This window comes from Schistocerca serialis, chromosome 3 (genome assembly GCF_023864345.2).
Source record: "Schistocerca serialis cubense isolate TAMUIC-IGC-003099 chromosome 3, iqSchSeri2.2, whole genome shotgun sequence".
Classification (NCBI taxonomy): Eukaryota; Metazoa; Arthropoda; class Insecta; order Orthoptera; family Acrididae; genus Schistocerca; species Schistocerca serialis.
In genome coordinates this window covers 410,315,227-410,339,078 of record NC_064640.1, presented here as the reverse complement: position 1 = coordinate 410,339,078, position 23,852 = coordinate 410,315,227, and the positions used below count along the sequence as shown (strand labels likewise).

At 40.5% G+C, this 23,852-nt stretch overlaps 1 protein-coding gene across 2 annotated transcripts in view; it reads left to right on the top strand.

Annotated features, from left to right (window-relative positions):
* Positions 1-23,852, top strand: part of LOC126470273 (probable cytochrome P450 CYP44) — a 279,280-nt gene that overhangs the window by 229,933 nt on the left and 25,495 nt on the right. For both annotated transcript variants that reach the window (XM_050098015.1, XM_050098016.1), the window contains exon 9: positions 17,920-18,079. In XM_050098015.1, the coding sequence (XP_049953972.1) occupies positions 17,920-18,079 (160 nt within the window). The remainder of the gene's footprint in view (positions 1-17,919; positions 18,080-23,852) is intronic.

Here is a 23,852-nt window from a genome sequence, read left to right as displayed (position 1 = left end):
TGGATCTTCCCTATCTCCTCCGTCAACCCGATCTGGTACGGATCCCACACTGATGAGCAATACTCACTGCCTGCGTGTTCTTATAGTAACCAACGTGAGACTCTACTCACAGGTGCCATGGAGCAATTGCAAATGTTCGCAAATCACCTCTATTGCCTCAAAAAACAATTGCTTCTTAAATATCGAAGGACCGACGTCCACACTGTCACAGCGCGTTGAAATACAGCAACAACGGCAGATGAAAATTTGTGACTGACTGGGCTTCGAACCCAGACCTCCTGCTTACTAGACAGACGTTCTGATCACTGGACTTTTTTTTTTTTTTTTAATAATTGATAAGACTTTCAGCACCAGGTAGGCTGAGGCAAAGAGGGCAGAGGACGAAGATCCGGTCCTGTCATGGTCCTTCAACAAGGTTCGGATGACATTCCGCTCCCAGTTGTTAGTGGCCATGCGCTTGGGTTCGCCCTTAACCACAGTCGGAGTTGGAGACGCTTTAGTTACATCTAACCAGTGCGCATCTATTGCACTATTGTAAGAGCCGAGATGCAGTATTTTGGTATTAAAATTTTGTAAATTTTTGGTAGGAACTTATGAGACCAAGCTGCTTAGGTCATCGGTCCCTAAGCTTGCACATTACTTAATCTAACTTTAAGTAGCTTACGCTATGGACAACACACACACCCATGCCGGAGGGAGGATTCGAACCTCCGATGGTGGACACTATGATGACACAGCAGTCAACGTCTCTGCAGCACCTATCTACACACGCTCCTCGTCAGATGCGAATTCCCATTTTTGCCGCATACCACATGGGCGGTACCCCTTGGCCAATGTTCCACTAGCTTGCGTCAACACTGATTCCCGCGAGGGTCGGACGGTGTCGTGCGTCTAGCACTGAAAACTTTCGATGACCCGTGGAGACCCAAATAATTATACAGAATGTTTCAGGAGGAATAGTAAATATTCTAGGAGATGGTAGTATAGACAAATTGTTGAAATAATGACATATGACATGCGTCCAATTTTTATTGAACATACAGATAGCTGGGTTCAATGCATTTTCGTTTCGTATGTTGGTCCTTACAGGACCCAGTTGTCTACACTTCCTTGAAAATGAGCTTCCAGCGTCATTGGAAGAGGTTTATTTGGCTACAAGAATGCGTATGTTCGTCCAGCATGACGGGGCTCCTGCACATTCTAGTCGTCAGGTGACACATTGTCGAAACCTAACATTTCCTGGAAGATGGATCATTATATATGGGCACTTTTCGTGGCCTTCAAGGTCCCCGGACCTTATCTCTTTCTATTTTTGCCTGCGGGGATGGTTAAAGGCGAAGTCTACAAAGAAAAAGTAAACCCAAGAGCCGATTTGATCGTTCGGATTTTGAATAGTGCAGCCCTCATAAAAGAACGCAAAGACGACCTACACGTGGTGGTATCAAGAGAAGTCAAATGTGCATAGAAGTTGGTGGGGGAATTTTTGAAAATCAACTTTGAATGTCCTCGTTGCCTTTGCTTTCAGTTTGTTAGGGTTACGTACTAACAGCTGTATCTCTGTACAAAATAAAAAGTGGACGCATTTATATGGAATTTTTTTATGCAATTCGTCTGTACTACCACCTACTAAAATATCAAATATTCCTCCTGAAACACTCTGTGTATGGATATATGTGTGGTGTCTGTTCTTTCGGACATGTCCTAAAGAAAATGCTTCATGGCATTCTTCAACGACCTTCGGTCGCAGGGGCTGATACAGATTTGAGAGCTGCTTGGCTGTCTGAATAAAAGTAGATGCTACGATTTTCGTAGGGTCTATTCTAATTCTCCTCCGTGCACATGCTGGTAGAAGATACCGTGTAATACTGTGGCCACCTTCCCTAAGGAGATCCTAGGCAGTACACCAGACTCGGTACTTTCATCTGTTTTCGACCTGTCAGTAAACCACTATATTATGTCTCCTGAACGGTGTAGTGGGTCGTTCATCCACTGCTCCCTGCTTCCAACTGTTACATGGCAAGGTTTATTGAAACAGCTAGAAGTTATTGTATAGTTAGTCGGCATTTCCCCAGCCATCGCCATACTGATTTGGGATTCCGTATATTCTAACTATATCCAGTTATTTACAATTTTTAGCCTTTATGTCCCTGCTGCGGCCTCCATTTTAAGCCACAGGTGTAAGACGGGCATGTCTAGCCTAATATCCATCCCAAGAGTGGATGTCCTGCTAATTCTGTCTGTTTGTGAAAGCAGGCCAGTCTCTGCACTTTGCCAGACTCCCTAGCAGCCACCTTCTATTCGACTTTGTTCATATTATATGACAAATTGTCATTGGTACTGGGTTTAGTCCCCAGTTTACCCTACAGCAGCTTCTAGTGCTTATAAGATTATCTTTCGCAGTGGAATATATTCTTTATGTGAGGTGTTCATAATAGTTTTCCATCCAGGGCTACCTCTAGATACACTACAACCACCTCTAAAGTTTCATCGAGAAACATAATTTTTCAGTATAAGTGCTGGACATGCTTCCTCATAAATAATACTACACCAATTTTCGTGCGGCTTGTCTTTAAATACTTTTTCACAATGTTCAGTGCACATAGGTTTAACAATACTATCAAATTTTCTAAGTCCTACTGTGAATAAATCGTCTACTTATTCTTTTCAAGAGTAGTCTCTCACATTCAGCTCATCTATGAGTTCATTCACCACTAGGTTCTTCATCTTTAACCATTACTCGAAAGTCGTATTACTAGAACCCCCTCGACATCCAGGAAGATACAGAGAGCATCCAGAAAGGGTGGTGCTTTTTCCACGTTCCCGACAAGTTGGTGAAGTGTTACCTCACATGATTTGCTTCGTAAGTATTATGAAAATGTGGCAGTTCATAGATAAAATTACGTATTCACAACAACAAAAAAGTATGTCGGCAGAAAATAAAAGTGGCATTATGAATTTGGCAGTACCGTAAGGTTTTTCGCTTTGACACTAAGGGTTACTAAAAGTAGCAAGATGAATTTTGCTAGAGCGTTGTCTTACCATTCCCTCATTGAATTTGTATCTCCCTGCTTGTAGTTCTGCAACAAAAGAATTAAAAATCTTGCATTCAGCGAGTCTCGAAAGGCGAACAAGGGCAGCGTGCACCTGACAGTCAAGCACTTTACCTAGGAGCTAGCGAACAGGTAGGGGTCTTTGACGTACTTACTGGCTCAGTAGCCGCTATGGCAAATAAATCGCAACATAAGAGACGAGAGTAGTTGTATTTCCCGTGTGAAATCACTTTCGTTGACTCAAAAGCATTAACTGATATCCTTATGTCACGTCTCAAGAGAAAATCACTTACAGTATTCAATTGAAATGACACGATAATATCAAGTGAATTTAGCAGGATAGTTCTGTGCCATCAAGGAAGTAACTCGTCGGTCACAGAGTTGCCAAACATATTCTGCGCTGTTGCCAAGTTTCAGTTATAGTGCCAGGAAGGATACCAGCTGATGTGTTCTGTGAGTGACCCCGGAAGTGACTGTAGCTTCATCTCAAAGTTGCGGGTGGCAAGGGCCGCAAGATCCTCATTATATGTCAATGAGTCTTATTCGCATTTCTGTAACTAGGTTTATGGGCTAGAGTGCAATTACTTGTAATACATCGATGCACTGAAAGCAAACTAAATGTCATAAATTAATAACTGCGGCAATTATTTGTGTTTTACTGACTTAATCGGACAGAAACCTTGAAAGCGTATTCCCCAGACGCGATTCACAGTTTTGGAACTTCTCCAGTGGTTGAGTTGGCAATGTATATTTGCTGTACAATATTGTTATTGAGATCACTGTCATTGGCACATCCACGAGAAGACAGGCATGGCCTAGCTTATTGTTGTCAGCTTTCCTGACAGATATTCTGCCTTTGTTCGAAACATGAAGACTTAGGGTGAATTCGAACATTCCATATGCGAAAATTTGATGTTTCTATTCTTCCAGCTCTAACATTCAAATAACAGTTACAATAAGCGGCATAAAAGCGCCAGTGAATCAACAGTTAATAATGCAATCATAATTAGTGGAATCTGATAAATTCCATCTGTCATCTGATAATTGTGAAAAACTACTTTTTTCATCTTCACAGCGCCACAGTGTGAACTCAAGGGTTTCATAGGATACCTATACTTAATTTCGTTGTGATCGTTTTCAATGACAGTACAGGAGGAACAAAACCATCTGACTTGTTACATACCTTTCCAGCGGGATTTGAATCTTTGGCTAAAGTTGCAGGAGCACGTCCAGTGAGGTATCAAGAATGTGAGCAATCACTCATTGCTATAGTATAGCCTAGGGCATAGCACTTATGATATAAATGTGTGTGTGTGTGTGTGTGTGTGTGTGTGTGTGTGTGTGTGTGTGTGTCTGTTCTTAGGACATTTCCGAAAGAGCAGACACTACGAATCGAAATAGACAGACTATTTAATCAATTAGAGATTGAAGGACAGATGTCCAGGCTGTCATGGGCATTAAAATAGAACAACAGCGTCAGATGAAAATTTGTACCTGACCAGATTCGAATCCGGATTTACAAAATTTTAATACCAAAATACTGCATCTCGGTTCTTACAATAGTGCAATAGGTGCGCACTGGTTAGATGTAACTGAAGAAAGACACCAACTCGGATTGTAGTTAAGGGCGAATCCCAAGCGCATGGCCACAGACAATTGGGAGCGGAAGCTTAATGTCATCAGAACCTTGTTGAAGGAGCATGACATGCGATCGTTAGACCGACTGCACAAAGTTCAGATTATAAATACATACATACTTAGAAAAATATATTACATCGGAGCAGTCTTTCCGATACTGCAGGTCACTGCACATAAAAATATAAGCTGTAGCCTCTTGGTATGTGTGGAAACAAAATATCATCAAAGTATCCTTCGACACGTCGACTTTGCAGAGGCAAAACGGAGGACTTGGAATTAAAGACGTGCTTTTAAACTAATACACGCCACTAAGACAGGCATCACGAAACTTCTGTTCCTCTCGTTAGATCCTGCGGATAGGAACGCTCCTGTTAATGTAACTCGCCAGCCTAGATTACGTCCGAAAGTACTATGGCGATTGGAGCTGTATAAGACTTCCACGAGCACAAACCAACACTAGAACCGTTTATGATTATATTACCAGACATCGTCTTCACAAACCAATTCCGGTAACTTAACCTACAAAAAACTGGAGGAACGTCTGGAAAAATATCAAAAATAAAATTATACCAACTAGAGTAAGTGCCGTATGGTGCGACTTTGTAAACGAAACCATACCCACAGCGGAACGATTATGGAAAATCAAATTGAGACCATCTCCATACGGCGACAAATGACGGCTTGTAGAAACTGTAGCGCACATATTCTCATGTGAAAATAGAATCAGAATTTGGAACTGGACTAGGAATAAATTAGCACTGTCAATAGAACCGCAGAAAGTCAAATACCGATAACTGAAGCTTTACAACCCGACTGGAAATGTTACCCGTCCGCAAAGAATAACAGTTATTCGTGGCTTCTGGGACAGTTTGCGTTTACGTCATAAACAAAACATAGAACTTAGAAGAGTACGTGTTCTATATTACAGTAGAACATTTTAAGCTGAAGAAGAATAACAAATATAAGGAATGGTTTAAAATTTTTTATCTATTGCTTTATGTGGGCTACAAAGAGGTGGGCAGCTTTATTCACTAGAAGAGGAATACTATTCTTTCGCTTTTTTTATTCCTGGAATATTCTTCTACTTTGGATCTAAAATCAGAACTGTTCTAATTTGGCAAAACCCCACCGGCTCCGAAATTTCTTTTATTTGTTGAAAAATATATGGCTTCCTTACAGACCTCATGTGCATCCAGTGCATAATAAATTAAAATGTGAATATATTTTTGAATGAATGTTTGTTATGTATTTTTCCGTCACCCTTTCCATTGTTATAAGTTATGTTCTACAAGGAACGCACGCCATTGGAGGCGGCAATCTGTAATTTATTTTACCTAAATTACTACTTCAATTTTGATCTAAAATTTAAAAGAATATACGGGTGCAAACATGGACTACATGGGAATAATGCAGCTGCTCAGTGCCAGGTATGGGAGAGGCATTGCGGACAGGTCTCGGATCTTCGACCCCTGCCCTCTTTGCCTCCGCCTAACTGGTGCTGAAATACTTATCAAACATTAATAAAAAAAAAAAAGTCCAGTGATCAGAACGTCTGTCTAGTAAGCAGGAGATCTGGGTTCGAAGCCCAGTCGGTCACAAATTTTCATCTGCCGTCGTTGCTGTATTTCAACGCGCTGTGACAGTGTGGACGCCGGTCCTTCGATATTTAAGATGCAATTGTTTTTTTGAGGCAATAGAGGTGATTTGCGAACATTTGTCTTGCCATCAATGTAACAGGACTTCAAGGGCATCCAACCCTTAGTCATACCTTTGTGCCGGCGCTAACCCATGTCATATACATGCGAATTAGATTGTAGTTCATATTTAGTCAAATAACGAATGGTCAATATACAAGTATGCAGGCCTGGGTGGCCGAGCGGTTCCAGGCGCTACAGTCTGGAACCGCGCGACCGCTACGGTCGCAGGTTCGAATCCTGCCTCGGGCATGGATGTGTCTGATGTCCTTAGGTTAGTTAGGTTTAAGTAGTTCTAAGTTCTAGCAGACTGATAACCTCAGAAGTTAAGTCCCATAGTGCTCAGAACCATTTTAACCATTTCTGAAGTATACGAGTATTTACAAACAGTACAAGCAGGATTGCAGCGAACTGATCACTTAAACAAGTTCAACATGGAGTACCTGCGTAATGAGTCATTCCAGCTGCATAGCTGAGGGTAAGATTTGTTAAGCATTTCATTGCAGAATTAATGTAATACCCGCACGATAATCTCTGCAGTCAAACTGTATTAGGAGCCCACGATTGGAGTACTATGTTTGTTGAATCAGATTACTCAAGCTGAGGCCAAATAAAGACAAGCGATGACGCCACAACACTATTTTACTCAAGTAGGTAGTCAACGCTAAATTACGTGCGCCACCATTAACGTTACTGTAAGCAGTTTGACAGCATAACACCACCACAACTACTGACAACCTCAACCATTACCATCACGCAGTTGTGACTCTCAGTGATTACAGGTTGCTGATGTTTGTCAAGAATAGCGGAAAGCGCCTCTGAAGTTCCATTTGCATTACGACTAGGACGGAGAGAATGCTAAATAACAGTAATAGGTCACCCTGCGAAGAGAAGAGTCCACGTATTGCCTCAAGTTCTTGCATCAGGCGCTGATAACCTCGCTGTTGTGCGCCCTAAAACACTAATCATCATCATCATCATCATCAAGTTCTTGCAGTTTGATATAATGCAGTTCCCGATAGTTTCACACTAACGGGTTCTTTTGGCTATCGAAATACTCATATGGGAATCATAAAAGTGTAATTGCTAGAACGCTCAACTACCTTAATAACACATCATTCTGGATCGAATACGACTCGGAAAGCGACGTTAATTTGACGTTTTCATACATCTCCTGACGTCTCACTGAATGAAGTCTGAAGTGCACGCACAGTTGTGTTGCCTGCCGCAAGGATTCTGTGAAGTGTTGTGGCAGCTGGCAGTCATTGCTGAATACACACATGTGCAAATATCCTCACTGCTCTAGCGGAACTCGTCTTTCTTGCATTTTTTCCATACCGTAATTAGCACAATAACATAAGGCTTGTTCTGCTGCAGAACTTGATGCCCACAAGTCTTTAAACAAGAATCTCCTAGCGGCAGTAATACATGAAAAGAAACAGACTGTTGGACAAAAGAATGGACAGCTCCCTGCTTTTGGCGTTTCCGATAGCGCCTACGATAAGAATCTGGTGTCGTATTATGCTTCAGAACTCTAAACTGTTTATTTTTTTACTTCATACTAAAACAAAAGTTGTGATATGAGAAGAGGAAATGACTTATATGCTTCACAGGAACTTTAGTTTTTCGTGTTTATTTTCTCACTTCATATTAAAACAAGGGCGTTAATATGAGAAGAGGAAATGAAATATACGCTTCCAAGACATAATATTTCCTTGTGTGCTATTACTGCATACATGAAAACCTTGCAGTTAATTTTTGTATGTTGGATAAATTTTGATATCACATCACATTCCTTTGTGAGAAGGTTCCTATTTTCTTGCGATTCAAATAGAGTGGACATTTCATCACTGGTTAATATTCTGATGACTAATGACATGATACCCGTTGCAGTTGCTCCATGGCACCTGTGAGTAGAGTCTCGCGTTGGTTACTATAAGAACACGCAGGCAGTGATATCCGCTCACTGCAGTCAGAGCCAAGGTGATTTGTTTCTGTTTAGGGCGAAGCGTCTGCTGCAGTGTCCACGCTCAGCCCACATAAACAAATCGCGGCGGCATTGAGCACTGCTAATCGCTGTACCTGTCGCGAGCCTCTACAACAAGAGCGCACTGTCTCTGCTAACGATACTATGGAGTTAATACATCTTACTTAACATAATACGCAGGACGTGGGATGGGTAAAAATTCAGTTTGTAACTTCCCATCGCATTAAAATACTTTAGTCATATTTGATGCAATATTTATTGTTGGTTGTCTCTCTAATGTTAATAGTACTGATTCAGATTGTGCGTGAACACGAAAACACACACACACACACACACACACACACACACAGTCATTGATCCGAGTGAGGGTGACAACTACTGTGTGTTGAACAACACATGCACCAGTCAGTTCTTCAGTTAGCGTCAAGTGGATGAGATTTTTCAATTACCTTGCATTGCAACAATTGTAAGCAGGAGACTGAAAGTAAATGGACTTGCTGTATGCTAAAGAGCTGCGACAAAGCAAAGCTTGACCGATTATCAGATAATTGTCCACATGGGTTTTGTGGACGAGTATACTTTTAGTAACCAACCGACCCACGATCATTACGTAAGATTTCTCGAGGGCGTAGGGGAATTGATTTCATTAAGTCGTCGACAGTGTAGCGTGATGGGTTATATCCCACCATACGTTTTCTATATTCGTCCAAAGGTCGCTCGCATTTGTAGCGACACATGGCAATGACCTTGTTACCTCTGCCCACATATTCTCTATCTGGTTGATGTTCGGTGATCGTGGAACAAACGGCAACAGCTTTATCCTCTCTTGGCCCTGAAACCAGTCTCGCACTACTCTGCTATGATGGATGGGCCTCTGCTCCTGTAAATAATCTGTTATCTCGTTAGTTCATATATTTTCATTTAAATAACGTATTTGTAATAAGCACATTGGATTATTATTTTCCACAGTGTTTAAGACTTCATCCCCTGTCATAGATAAGTGATCTGGATTCAACAGTCCGATTAAGGATGTGGTTCACCCAGTCTATCATATGATGAGAGTCGTAGTAAAAAAAAATGTTCAAATGTGTGTGAAATCTTATGGGACTTAACTGCCAAGGTCATTAGTCCCTAAGCTTACACACTACTTAACCTAAATTATCCTAAGGACAAACACACACACCCATGCCCAACGGAGGACTCGAACCTCCACCGAGACCAGCCGCAGAGTCGTAGTCGGATATCCAAATTAAGACTGACTGGCTGAATCCGATTAGGACGATCTTGTGTCGAAATGAATTACAGTAATCGGATAATTTGAACGTCTGTATTGCAACAATGCTGCGCACATAAATTCCTATGATGGAATAACAGCTAGCAACTGTCTAAGAAAAAGTGAGAAATATGTCGACTAGCAGCAATGTAACGTAATTATAACCCATATTTATCTGATGGAAATATTGAATGGAACAATACACATCTATTTCAGTGTTGGGAAGATACTCCATATCAGATTTGCTGATGACATAATGACAATAATAATAATAATCCCGTGTGGCCGATAGGGGAAACCCTCCCCCATATGGGTGGTACCGAGGAAATCAAATACTTGGGTTGAACCAAATACTAACACAATCCTGAACGGCTACTCAATCCGTTGAACCCAAAATCCAGCCACATCTGAGTGAAAATCACCGCTACTCTGGTCACCGTCTGTTATCTCAATGAGCTTGGCTGAAAATATTTGCTTCCAAAGGCTTCAACACCCTCTGGTCCTGTCTGGTCCCGGTATCACCCGGGCCAAACCAATGAAACACAAGAAAACATGAACTATGCATGCAAAGGTAACTTTACCCCAGGTGGTACACAACCTGGCCACCGATAGGCGGCAGTTGGATTTTCGTACTCTGGGGAGTCCAGGTTAGCACGGCAGAGAATATCGAAGAACTCTGGTAAATTTCCCTAGAAGCAGAAAACATTCATTTGAAAACTAAACATCGATACATTGATGCAAACAAGAAACCTAAATAATCTCACAAAAGAAATCGTCCGCAAAAAAATTCTCATCCTTGCTCTTCAAGAACCACGATTAATTGACAATTAAAACTTGCATTACGGAAACCATAGCATCTTCAAGAACAAAAAACAAAAGGTAGCGAAAGGCGCATCAATCTTCGGCATTGCATTTCTCGAACACAGATCTATCAACAATTCTGTCGAAGAAATCACACCCACCAACTATCGAGTTATGACTATGCTCATTCAGAGCCCCTATAAAAAATATACACTCATAAATGCACATGCACCCACCAACATCGAAAATAAGGAAAACACCGAAAATGTCGAAAAATTGTGGAACACACTCGAAAATACTATGAGCAAAATTCACCAAGATGACGTGAAAATACTAATGGGAGACTTCAACTTTCTATTTGGGACAGAAAAAACCTGTAGAAAAGTCATTGGTACTAATTCAACACACCGAAACGCTTAGACCAACGGAACACGTCTGACATTTGCCAACAATTCAACCACAAAAGAATGTCTTCCCACTTTAGGAAGTAGCCTGTTCCCAAGAAACATGTTTGGCTACCAGGTGCAAGCTGCTTTCGTAGTTGTGTTGGTCGATTTTCTTACGCTGAGACCGAAAGGTGTCTCAGTTGTTGGCAACAAATTCCAACTGTGTTGCACACAGCCCATGGGGCAGAATTCGTAGCCCAAAACACACTTTTGGAGCTATCAGATGTAAAATATTATGTTCACACTACTCTTTGCTCGAGGTTATGTCTTTTGGAGGGGCTCAGCCTTTCATTTCTTCTTAGGAAGTTAACGATAAAGGCATCATAACACATCACCAGTAACAGTACTGCATACGAATGCTCAATGAGCGACCTGATGACGTTCAATAATAGTCACTCCGTTGATTTTTGTTGTTTCGAATTAGAGCATGCAGTACTCCTACACCAGACTTCTGAACTTTGCCTGTTGAATGCAAATGTCGCATGATGGTAAAATGGTAATCTATCACATATATCAGTAGTCGAGACTTCCATAATGTGAAAAATCATTCATGCCAGAACGATCTTTGTTGAAACAAGAATATCTTTTCTGGCGTATTTTTCCCCAAAAGTACTCGCTCCACACACAATTCATATCTTTCTAGCTGCCTCCTCTGCATTCACCCCTCTGTTATACCAAAAGTAAATGTTGTGTTGCAGATGTTACACCTATTTCCACTTGCGACTCAATTTTACAATGCTTAACTGTAGTTCATGATTTTCTAGTATGCAAAATCCAATGCTTAACTGCAAGATGATAACTAGAACTTCAAATTCGAAAATGACAGTATACACTGACAGCGTGGCGCCGCGTTCACCTGGGCGGCGCCGGACTTTAGGCGGCGGGTGGCGTCTGGCCGGTGGTCGGTAGCCGCTGCAGCGCGACGAAACGCTCGAGCGTAAGCTGCTATGATCGCGGCGCAGCCATGAACTGTCCTGCGGAATTGTTTCTGGAATATTGGGTATTGCTGGTGGGTAGAATGTTAAGCGAATTATCTTCGATGTTCAGTCACGCGAACAGGCGACTATAAGTTTAGGACGCACGACGCTTACCACTAGACCACAGGCTCACATAGTCCGACAACGTCTCGGAAGTAGACAACACTTCCTCCTAACACTTCCGCATCTTACAGTGTTGCCAGATTGCGCATATGGACGGACTTAGAGTTGTCAGGGGCGGTCAGTTTTATTGGCCACCTTAAGTGAATGACTCGGACTTAGTCTCTGTGGCGGCCGGCCGGCGGTCAGTTTTATTGTCTAAGACTGTACATTTCCAAAATGCATGAAAGTGGCTAAAGTCATCCCAGTCTTTAAGAAAGGTGAAAAACTCAACGCAGAAAATTACAGACCCATATCGCTGTTACCTGTGTTTAGTAAACTTTTGGAGAAACTAGTTCACCAAAGACTAATAAATTTTCTTGATAAGAACCAGATACTATCTGATGCCGAGCACGGTTTGAGAAAAAACAAATCCACGACTACTGCCATATATGAGTATTTACACTGCACCCTAGATGCTCTAGACAAAAAACAAAAAGCAGTTGGGCTCTTCCTAGATCTGTCCAAGGCATTTGATGTCATAGACCACAAGATGCTTCTCAACAAACTGGAGTCATATGGCTTCAGAGGCACCCCACTAAACTGGTTCAGCTCATACCTGACAAATAGGAAACAAAAAGTTTCAATAAAACATAACAACCAAGGACATATCGAAACATACTAATCTGACTATTGCAATATTACACAAGGTGTGTCCCACGCCTCAATACTTGGACCTGTGCTCTTCCTTGTGTACATAAACGACCTACCGTCAAACATCAATGCCAGCACCAGTACACTCTTCACAGATGATACCAGTATCCTCATAACAAGCAAAAATGTGAACATGAACTCCAAGAGGCCATAAATGGAGATACAGACGAACTTGGTGATTGGTTTGAGGAAAAAAAGCTCATATTTAACACAAAGAAAATCACTTACCTAAACTTCCACCTAAGATCAAATAAAATTATGCCTTATATGAAATTACACGGTTCCCAAAACTCTCCAAATACAGAAACAAGATTTTTAGGCCTATGGATTCAGGATAATCTAAATTGGCAAACACACATTAATAAAACTAATAGTAAGCTAAACCAAGCTATGCCCTAAGAATCCTTGCATACTGCACAAGCCCGGAAACTGTTCACACAGCCTACTATGCACAATTCCACAGTGTAATGCAGTATGGTATTATATTCTGTGGAGACTCTACACATAGCCCAAACATCCTCCTCACTCAAAAGAGAGCTATAAGAATAATGAACAAGGCAAAGCCGACTGATAGCTGCAAACCTCTCTTCCAAAAGTTGCTCATCCTACCCCTTGGCACCCTATATCTACTAGAACTATGCAAATTTGTAAAAAGTAGTATTACAAAATTTAATAAAAATGTAAATGTCCATGACTATGGTACTAGACAGAAAATGGAACTCCATGTTAAAGAGATGCGCACCTCTGCCTTTAAAAATTCTCACTTCAACAAAGGCATTAAAATATACAATACTCTGCCATCAGAAATTTAAAAAAATTAAGTCCCTGACTGTATTTAATAAAAAATTAAAATCATTCCTGCTTGATCATTGTTTCTACAGTGCAAGTGAATTTCTGCTCCACATGGGTGGAAAGAAACATGAAACAAATTGCATCAAAGAATTTCATAAAGAGTAAAACATTAATGCAAGTATGTGGAAAAATATTTCATCTATATCATTTGCTACTAAGCAAATTAAGTGCAGAAAGAATATCCAACCAGGTACTGTTGTGTATATGTGTTAGAGGAATATAGCATTAAAATACAAATGTGTAACTGAGTATGTAATTTGTGTGTCCATAAATTCATGTGTCCATAACTTCTCAAAAAATATGTATGTAAGCTCATGTTTGTGTAAACTTTTGGCATATAACTTCATGCCAGCAAATTATCACAATGTCCAACATCAAATGTATGTTTGTGCATCACCATGTGCATGTCATGTACAGTATTGATTCAGAGGACAATAAATAAATAAATTTGACCAATTCTGGGTCCTCATTGATTACTCATTTACATTAGCAAGACCATTTAGAAAGTGGCTTGTCCAGTAACTTAAACATTTTGCACAAGGAGGGAAATGGACAGGCCCTCAATGTGTTAGAAGAGAGGGAAATAATATGCAGCATCACACACTTAATAGCCAGATTGAGCTGCAACATCACAGATGTCTTGTCTAATTTTTATCATCTGCAAGAGCTTGATTCCATTAGCCCTGTGCTCCACCTGTGTTTCTGTTCTGTTTCACCCATTGTATGCTTATTGGTATCTTGTTCGTGATGTCATCGCACCTACAGTGATAAAAGGGAGGGGGCGGGGAGTGAGGGGGTGTTTTTTTTTTTTTTCTACATAGCAGCTTATGCATAATACATTGGACAAGTCAAGTTATAAATATACAGGCCGAAAGTCATTTCAAGGCATACATATTTAACGTTACAATAATACACTTTACACTTAAGTATTTATATAACACATTTCATAAATTTAAATATTCTTCAATGGAGTAAAAGCAGTGATGCTGTAAATATGACTTTAGAGATTTTCCAAATGTATTGACCTCAGTGATAGTTTTTATGTTTTCAGGAAGTTTGTTATAAAGCTTAACTCCCATGTGAAAAGTACCTTTTTGGCACAGTGCTGTGCTGATTTGAGTCATATGTAAGTTTCTGTTTTGTCTGGTAAAGTGCTCATGTATATTACAGTTTTTTTGCAGTCCCCAGTCCTTGCCTATTACATTTAATTTGAAGAACAAAAGGGTTTCTATATTGTATACACACTGGTAATGGAGGAATACCAGATTTCTTAAACAGGGGTTTACAAGAGACCCTAGGCTTGCACCCAAACAAGATTCTAATGGCCCTTTTTTGTAGTTTAAAAGTGCTATTAGCTGTTTTATAGTTTCCCCAGAAGGTGACCCCATATCTAAGACGAGAATGAAAGTACGCATGATATGCATTCAATACTGTTTTCTCACTACAGCATGATTTTAATGAACAAAGAAGGTAACATGTTTTGCTCAGTTCTGCATTGAGATATTCAATATGCTTATTCCATCTGATGTTACTCTGCAGCCAAAGTCCTAAGAATTTGGTTTCAGTATTTTTCTGGGCTTCCTTCTTTGTTCTTGCAACTGAGATCATGTATGCTTTATTATGCAATATGTAATGTTTTATACTGATGTGGCTAATGTTTATTGCTTGGTTGTAATGGAGGGCACCAACTTTTCCTCGTTGCATGTATGTGTGCATGAGGTCATTAATCTGCTGCTCATCCCACCTTGCAGAGGTGCTCTCAGTAATGCAAGCACTAGTGCTCTAAGTACCAGTGCTTTGCTAGGTGGTCAGTGTGGCTGGTATACTGTTGCTGTTCACAGGGCCTGTCACTGTTTGTAAGTATGCGAACTGTTGGTTTGGTACAGGCTATTTTCCAGGGTCCCTCTATTCCATATTTATTATTATTATTATTATTAGTTTCTACCCCTCTTTTATGGAAGATTAAGTATATACACCATGTGTTTCCTTTTCTAATTGACTATCTGCATTTGGGGGTTATGCCGATTCACTTGTGAAGGTTGGGTCTCCCTTGTTTCCTACATCAGTGTCTCTAATGACATAAAGTGTAATTAGTATGTTTAGTAATTGTCATTATTAGAGTTATGTGATTGTAGTGTTATGACATGGGTCCGCTGGAGCAAATGGATAGTCATTCAGATGTTTCCTGTTTAGTTATACACTTCAGAATGTGGCTATAGCTCATGTAACCAGTTGCATTCCATTAAAGATTATCATACAGCTGTATGTGGTGCTCTTTTTGCAAAATTTGTATAAATGACCTAATGGATAACATCAGTATATCATCCATGAGCTTGTTTGCAAATGGTGCTATTGTACACTGAGACTCACAATACTAGAAAATTGTATCAAAATACAGGAAGATGTGCAGAGGATTGAAGCTTGGTGTGGTGATTGACAGTTGTCCCTCAACATTAACAAATGTAATGTATTTTACATAAATAACTGGAATGTCCTTTTATTGTTTTATCACACAATTGCTGAACAATCACTGAACGTAGTCATAACCATTAAATATCTGGGAGTTTTTCAACAGAGCTTTAAAGTGGAACAGCCACAGGAAACTAATAACAGTAAAGACAAATGCCATGCTGAGATTTATTAGAAGAATTCACAACTTGTGTAGTCCACTCATGAAGGAGGTAATCTACAAGACCCTCATTTTACTTATATAGTCTGTCTGTAAACTGGAGAGTGATCACTGCTTGTGGTGTGGGAAATGAACATTTCCAGAAGAACACTACAGCTGCCACGCAGGATGACAGAGAATCAATTTCCCCTCTAGCAGCATAGTGCTGCATGCCTTGATTTACATAGATTATGCTCATATGCATTTCTTGCATTAGTTATATTAGTTATGAATTCCAGTATGCTGTTCATGCAATTAGTAAAAAATAAAATCTCCCTGGCCATATATGTGCAATGCATCACAATTGATTTAAAAGGCGTTCCACAGAAACAACCTTGTGAAACTACCTGTAGTTGCTGATTGTGGCATAGTGGGGTAGATAGAATAGGGACTCGCCAGCTTACTCTGCAGTCTGCAGACAGACTATACTTAACTGACAGATTAAAACTGTGTGCCGGACCAAGACTCGAACTCGGACCTTTGCCTTTCGCGGGCAAGTGCTCTACCAACTGAGCTACCTAAGCAAGACTCACGACCCGTCCTCACAGCTTCAGTTCTGTCAGTACCTCATCTCCTACCTTCCAGACTTCACAGAAGCTCTTCTGCCAACCAGAAGAGGACAGGTTGTGAGTCAATCTTGGATAGCTCATCTGGTAGAGCACTTGCCCACGAAAAGCAAACGTCCAAGTTCGAGTCTCGGTCCGGCACACAGTTTTAATCTGTCAGGAAGTTTCATATCAGCGCACACTCCACTGCAGAGTGAAAATCTCATTCTGGAGACAGAGATCCTTATCAGGTAGGACTGATATAGGAAATACAGAAGAGCCAAAGAAGAGCAGCATCTTGCAATATGGGTTTGTTTAGTAAACGCAAAAGAGATGCAAGAGTTTAGCCAACACTAGTGGTGGGTGACTGAGGAGAGCATTGTGTATTGTGGTGTGATTTAGTTCAAAATCCTAAGGTTTTACATTCCTGAAAAGAGTCAACCTATATATTGCTTCCTGCTACGTATAGCTCACGAGAAGACCATGAAGGTAAAATGAGAAACATTTGAGCTCATGTGATGACTCACAAACAGCATAAATACATCCCATGTACCATTTGCAACTGGAGTAGGTGTTGATGGTTCATGAAATACCCTTTGCTATACGCTGTATATTCTAACCACAAAAACACACAAGATCTGACAGACACAATACTTTATACTATATAAAAATAATTTGTTACAAGAAGACACTTGCCACTAAGTGGCTACAGATTTAGGCAACAGTATTTTGCAGAAAGAACATCATCTTCCTTCCAATGATTCCAATGCATTTTTGTGAGAAACTTCAGATTTATTGAACAAGTGGGATACAACAAAGTCACAGACAACTCAGCTGAGAGTCCTAATGTTTTGCTGAGATTTTTATGGGAAAACTTACATGAAGTATTTAGAAACCTAACTGGATAGTTGTTGACTGTAGAGATCTTAGTGTGTTCATTTCACCAGATGAAGAAATAGTGGTTTGCACAAGAAGCTTAGATAAATAGTTTTTCAGAGAGTATTCTTGTCTTCTTTTATGAGAAGAAAATATTTACCCGTCTATCTTGCTCGGTTTAAAACACTTAGCAAGGATAATGAAGAATGTGATATGCTTAGAAACTGTAATTCAAACACAAATGTTTAGATTTAGTTTTTTATTTGATATGGTCTTTGATTAATACTTTGATTTTTCAGACACATGTAGATCTTACTCCAAATGTACATTTCCTGTCTGAGAAGTATTTTAAGGATGCAAGAATATATCTCCCAGATCGATGGCTCAGAGGAAATGGAAATACAAGTTATCATCCTTACCTGCTGACTCCTTTTGGACATGGTACAAGAACTTGTGCAGGTGAAGTATTTTTTCTGAAAATCTATTCTGTTTATCCAAAATCAGCTCATTAGTTGAGATTATGGACATGGTACTTTGTAAAATTTATAATTACTTCAGTACTGTGTCCTGTCAGATGTTTGCCACAAATGGATCTTTCTAACCATTTTAGTTCTTATAATAATGAATATATGAGAATCTGAAGTCAAATGCATATGAAAGTACTAAATATATGGATGGTGATACTTTTTTATATTTGAAAACCTGTCGTGGAAAGTGAATAGTATTGAAAGGTTTGCGCAATACTGAACAGTTGGGATCAGTAATTTAAGGGAAGTATATTCTAAAAATTCTATTTCTACCAAGATAACAGGAAATATTTTTCACTAGAAATATTAAAGGTCTAGTGCTGGAGAATGCTATTTTGTGTAACAGCCAGAGATTACAACATAGTCATGCAGCGTTTGTGATAGCAATTCTGTGTTGAGACTGCAAGAGATTCTTCAGATGCCTAATTTGAAAGGATTTCTTCCTTCATTAAAGGCAGAATCTTTCTATTACGATTTGTGAAAGTTGTCTACCTATTTAGTCTAGACAACTGTGATGAGTTTGTATTAACCTAGTATCAAAACATGGCACCAAGTTGACTGCTGTGTTTAATATCCTTGACAGGTGGATCATCATCAATAGTTTCATATGCTCACAGCCAAAGAGATACTGTGAAGAAGTTCAATGTGTAGCCCAATGTTTTCGTGTACAGTCTGATGATCGGGAATTATATGCCATCACTTCCCACCCCCCTTGGTGCCCAAATTACAGAGATGAACATTTCTTTCATTACCAAAATATACACTAGTGATGCCCAGTTCCTCTATTAATGCACTAGTGATTTTTCCTACACACACATCTAATGTGATAAAATCACAAGGCTTATTCAGAGTTTGGCAGATCACCAAACTTAAGTGACCCATACGTAAATTGAATTCTGCTCTTTGCATAGTGCTAATAGTGCATGTCAAGTTAAAAGTGTGTCAGATTAAGACTTTAATCTACATACCTGTCTTTCGTAGGTGCAGTACTACAAACTGTTCTTCTGAAAACACTTCATGGATCCACACTGAACTTAAACCTGCCAAATGATTCTCCTCATTTCTTCTGAATTCTATAGAGGTTCTCCCACAATTCTTAGACATTAGTAACTCTGCAAAAATTGTTATGTTAGGAACTTTGGCTGCTGAACAATTGTGAAATTGTTGTTACTGAGATCAAATTCTTCTATTCTTTGCAAAGTAACCAATACAGCTTACACTCCTCAAATGGTAGAAGAATTTTCTCTCAAAAATAACACTGGGAATGTGGAGAAGCCAAACTCCCCAACATACACATTCTTCTGGAGTTGCTAGGCTCACAGCATCAGGAGAGAGCTTCTACTGAGGAATGGATGAAGCTAGTGGTAGGATGAGGCTTTGAGCCAGTCCATGAAGTGTACCTGCAGTTTCCTCACAATGGAAGTACCCATGTTTAACACATGGTTCAGCTCAATGTTTTAATTTATGACAGACTCAGACTCATATTATAGATTTAATGGAAAAGAGGGAAGTTACAGTTTCATGTCCCATCAATGGTGAGGTCATTAGAGGCAGAGTACATGTTAAAATTTCTGAAAGGATGTCCTTTTTGAAGGGATCATCCCCTCATTTGACTTAAGTGATTTAGGGAAACTATGGAAAACCAAAATTTGAATGAGCAGGTGGTAATTTGAAACCCAGTTGTTCTAAATGTGAGTCCAAAGTCTTAACCCCTAAGGCACCATGCTCAGTGATTAGTTAGTATGCAATAGTGTATTAACTTGCAACTGTTCTCTAGAGAGGGGGGAGGGGGGGAGGGAAGGGGGGAAAAGGCCTCATTCTGATGAGAAGCCTTCTGCACATTCTCCCATTTCTGCCTTGTAAACAAACTAAATGCCTATGGAATAGGGGGTCAAGTATGTAACTGAAGTAGCATGACTCATGACCCACCTTCATAGCTTCAATTCAGAAAGTACTTTTTTCCTACTTTCTCAACTTCAGAGAAGCTCTCTTTTATTCCTGGACTAGCATTCCTGGAAGAAAAGATTTTGCCAAGGACTAACTTAGCCACAGTGTAGGTGTTATTTCCAGAATGAATCTTTCACTCTGTAGAAAAATATGCACTGTTCTGAAACATCCTGACAGTGTAGACTTAGTGTCTTCTTAAATTACCTTCCAGTGGTAACATGCATTAGCAGCAAGAGTATTCAGAGCACCCTGAATAACAAAATAAAGGGCAACTGAAGAACCAAAGAAACTGGTACACCTGCCAAATATTGTGCAGCTGCCCCCCCCCTCCCCCCCCCCCTAGCACACAGAAGTGCCGCAAGACGATGTGCATGGACTTGACTAATGTCTGAAGCAGTACAGGAGGAAATTGATGCCATGAATCCTGTGGAGATCTCTTCTGAACAGAGAGAGGACCAGAGAAATTGACTAAGTTTGTACAAATGCTACCACCACTAAGTCTGACACAGTCAAAGTGGTGAAGTAGTAGTGAAGCAGAGTATACCAAAGCTTCCCGGCATGGCACCATTACGTTAATGAAGTCTGGTCCCTCAGTGACATGGGGAGTGGAGAGGCATCCACATTGTAGCAAGTGATGTCATGGCAAAGTCTTTCTGTCACTGTTCACTGCACTGGAATTGACTTCTGGAGCTGGAGAGTGAGCCTAAATAATTGCCTCATGGAGTGATACCCATGTGTAATTGGCTCCAATCGATTTCCATGGAAGTAGGAAACTGTTTTGCCTGCACACACCGATTGTAACTGCGTGTGTGTCCCGGTGTGCTGGTGGTACAGCTTACCAGCTTGAGTTTCTTGTAGCCTCTGGTCTGCTGGCGTGCAGGCATTGGTGCTGCTGCCTGATGTATGTTTGCTGGTAGCTGTTTATGTCACCACAGCACTTTGCATTTTCCATTTCTGTATTCTTTGACATGGTAAGACATGTAATGTCTTTGTAAATTGAACTTTTTGTATAAAAGTCCTTTGTTGTCCTTGCACTGTGGACTGAAAGGTGAAGACATTGTCAGTCATTGTCAGTATTACACAATGCCAACTCACCATTGCTGCTATTAGATGGCACTGCTGACAGAACTGTGAACTGTGACCCTCCTCCCCCCCCTCCCCCCCCCTATTTCACAGTTGGTTCTTCTCCCATGTTGTCACACTCATATGGTGTACATGCATTTCCCTCAATCCCAGCCATGCTGCAACTACTCTGCTCATGATCAGAGCCTGAGCAGACACTTGAATTCAGCAAGTTGTTCATCTCTGCAGTAGATGATACAAAGTGGAGTGCAATGTCCATTGTGAGTCCCTCATATGGGCCACTACTGTATATGATGGCATCACCTTACAAATTGGTGTTGTGGATAATATGATAAAATCAAACAAAAATAAGAGTACCCAATCCAACAACTATAAGATAATTGTATGTAATAGGTCAATGTAAATCAGCACTGTCACACAAAATGATGTAGCAGATACAGTTAAAGGACTAGGAGACTCCACCTCCACAGGTATTGATGGTGACCATTCAACAATCTTAAAAAAGAGGGCTCTAAATGTAACTGAACCAGTTACTCACATATGTGACTGCTCACTGTTTTTATTGTTGTTGTTGCTGTTGTATTCTTCAGCCCTAAGACTGGTTTCATGCAGCTCTCCATGTTATAGGGTTTGTCTGTAAAGTAATCATACTTGGTCTGGTATAAGGAATTTATTGATCCAGTTGGTATATACTATCTAAATTCTTCAAACTAGTCTCCTTGGGCATAGATACACTGCTGCCAACATTGCAAAGGTTCCCTGGAAGTCAGCTGCGGTAACCTCTTTCAGAGACTCCCTGACACTTGTTGGATGGTGGGAATATCATCAAAATGGTGACCTTTCAGGCATCTCTTGAGCTTTGGGGAAAAAAGTCTAGTGGGCTCATATTGAGGCTGTATGGTGGCTGCAGTGAGGTTCTAACCCCTATCTGGGCCAAGTAGTTGGTCTCAAAGAAAGTGGTGTGGGTTGGAGCATTGTCGTGGTGCAGTTCTGGGGGTTGGCATTCTCCAGTTGTTTCCGTTTGAAGGCTATGTACAGGTATTAAAGGTCTTCTTGGCAGAAAATGGCATTGGCGGTTTGTCCTGGAGGTACAAATTCCTTGTGGATCACCTGATGCTTGTCAAAAAAAGACAATGAAGATTGTCTTGACCTTGGACTTCAACATTCTTGCATTCTTGGGGCTTCAAAAAATTGAAGTGTAACACTCCGAGCTTTGGCACTTGGTTTTGGGGTCATACTGTAACACAATTATACATCACCTGTTATTATGTTGTCTAAATAGCCTGGTTCACTTTTTAACTGCTCCAACATCTTTCAGAAAATGTCACCTCATCATTGTTTTTGCTCAGCTCTCAACATATTTGGCACCAGTTTCACACAAACCTTCAACATTTTCATCCAGACCACTTGTTGCAGAGCATCCAGATTGCTCCATGTCTTCAGTGGTCTCCCGTCTGTTCTTGAACTCACTGAACCACCATAAAACCTGGGTCTTGACAGGGTGTCATATTTGCAAGCCTCCTTAACCATGGCAAGCATCTCAGAAGCAGTTTTTCCCAGGTGAAAGCAGAATTTAATTGTGTAATGCTGCTTCAGAGAAAGCTCCATTTTTCACATTTTCTGCCATGACAAAAATTCAAAAACAGCTTCTTGTGCCACGTGTGATCCTCACTGTGTCAGTGTTTGGATGCGACTGCCACCTGATGTGTTGTATAACTTAGATCTTCCACCACAAATCCCCCCCACCAGGGAGCATGCTGCTGGCAACTGGAGTACTGTTCAGTGGCCAGTTTCTTTACTTTATGGACAAACCCTGTAGTCTAACTTGCACACAAGCCTTTTTATCTCTGCATAACTGCTGCAGCCTACATCCATTTGCACTCACTTACCAAACTGACAGTTTCTTGACACCTCAAAATGTGTCCTCCTTTTTGTCAAGATCATTTCAACCTCATCGTCATCTGCTGAGCTAGCAAGCATATGAACTTGTACTACTATGGTGGATGTTGCATTCATGTCTATGTACTACTATGGTGGATGTTGCATTCATGTCTATGTCAGCTGCTATAATGGATTCACGACACTGCTCGTAGCAACTTTATCACATTCCTCTTTTCTTATTCATCATTAGACCTACTTCTGTATTACACCTATCTGATTCTGTGTTGACAGCCCTACCTTGACCAGCAAGTCTTGTTCTACCTGCCACCACCCTTCACTACTTCCTGCTATACCTAATTTCAGCCTATCCATTTCCTTTTTAAAATTATCTCACCTACCTACCCAAACATTCGACACTCTGATCCAGATGTCACTTTTGTTTCTTCTGATGAAAATATCTTCTTGAATAGTCCCCATCTGGAGATCCAGATGATAACTATTTTCCTCCTGGTTATTTCACCCAGGAGGATATCACCATTAAGACATACAGAACAGCTGTGAGTCCTCGGGAAATATAATGGCTTTAGTTGCCCCTTGCTTTCAGACTTTCGCAGTACCATCATAGCAAAGCTGTGTTGGCTGATGTTATAAGACCAGATCAGTCAATCATTCAGACTGGTGCCCCTGCAACTGCTAAAAACACTGCAGCCCCTCTGCAGCAGTCATATGTTTGTCTGGCCTCTGCACAGTTACTCTTCATGAAAGTGGCAAGTTTGGACTGAGCAAAGGTTGGA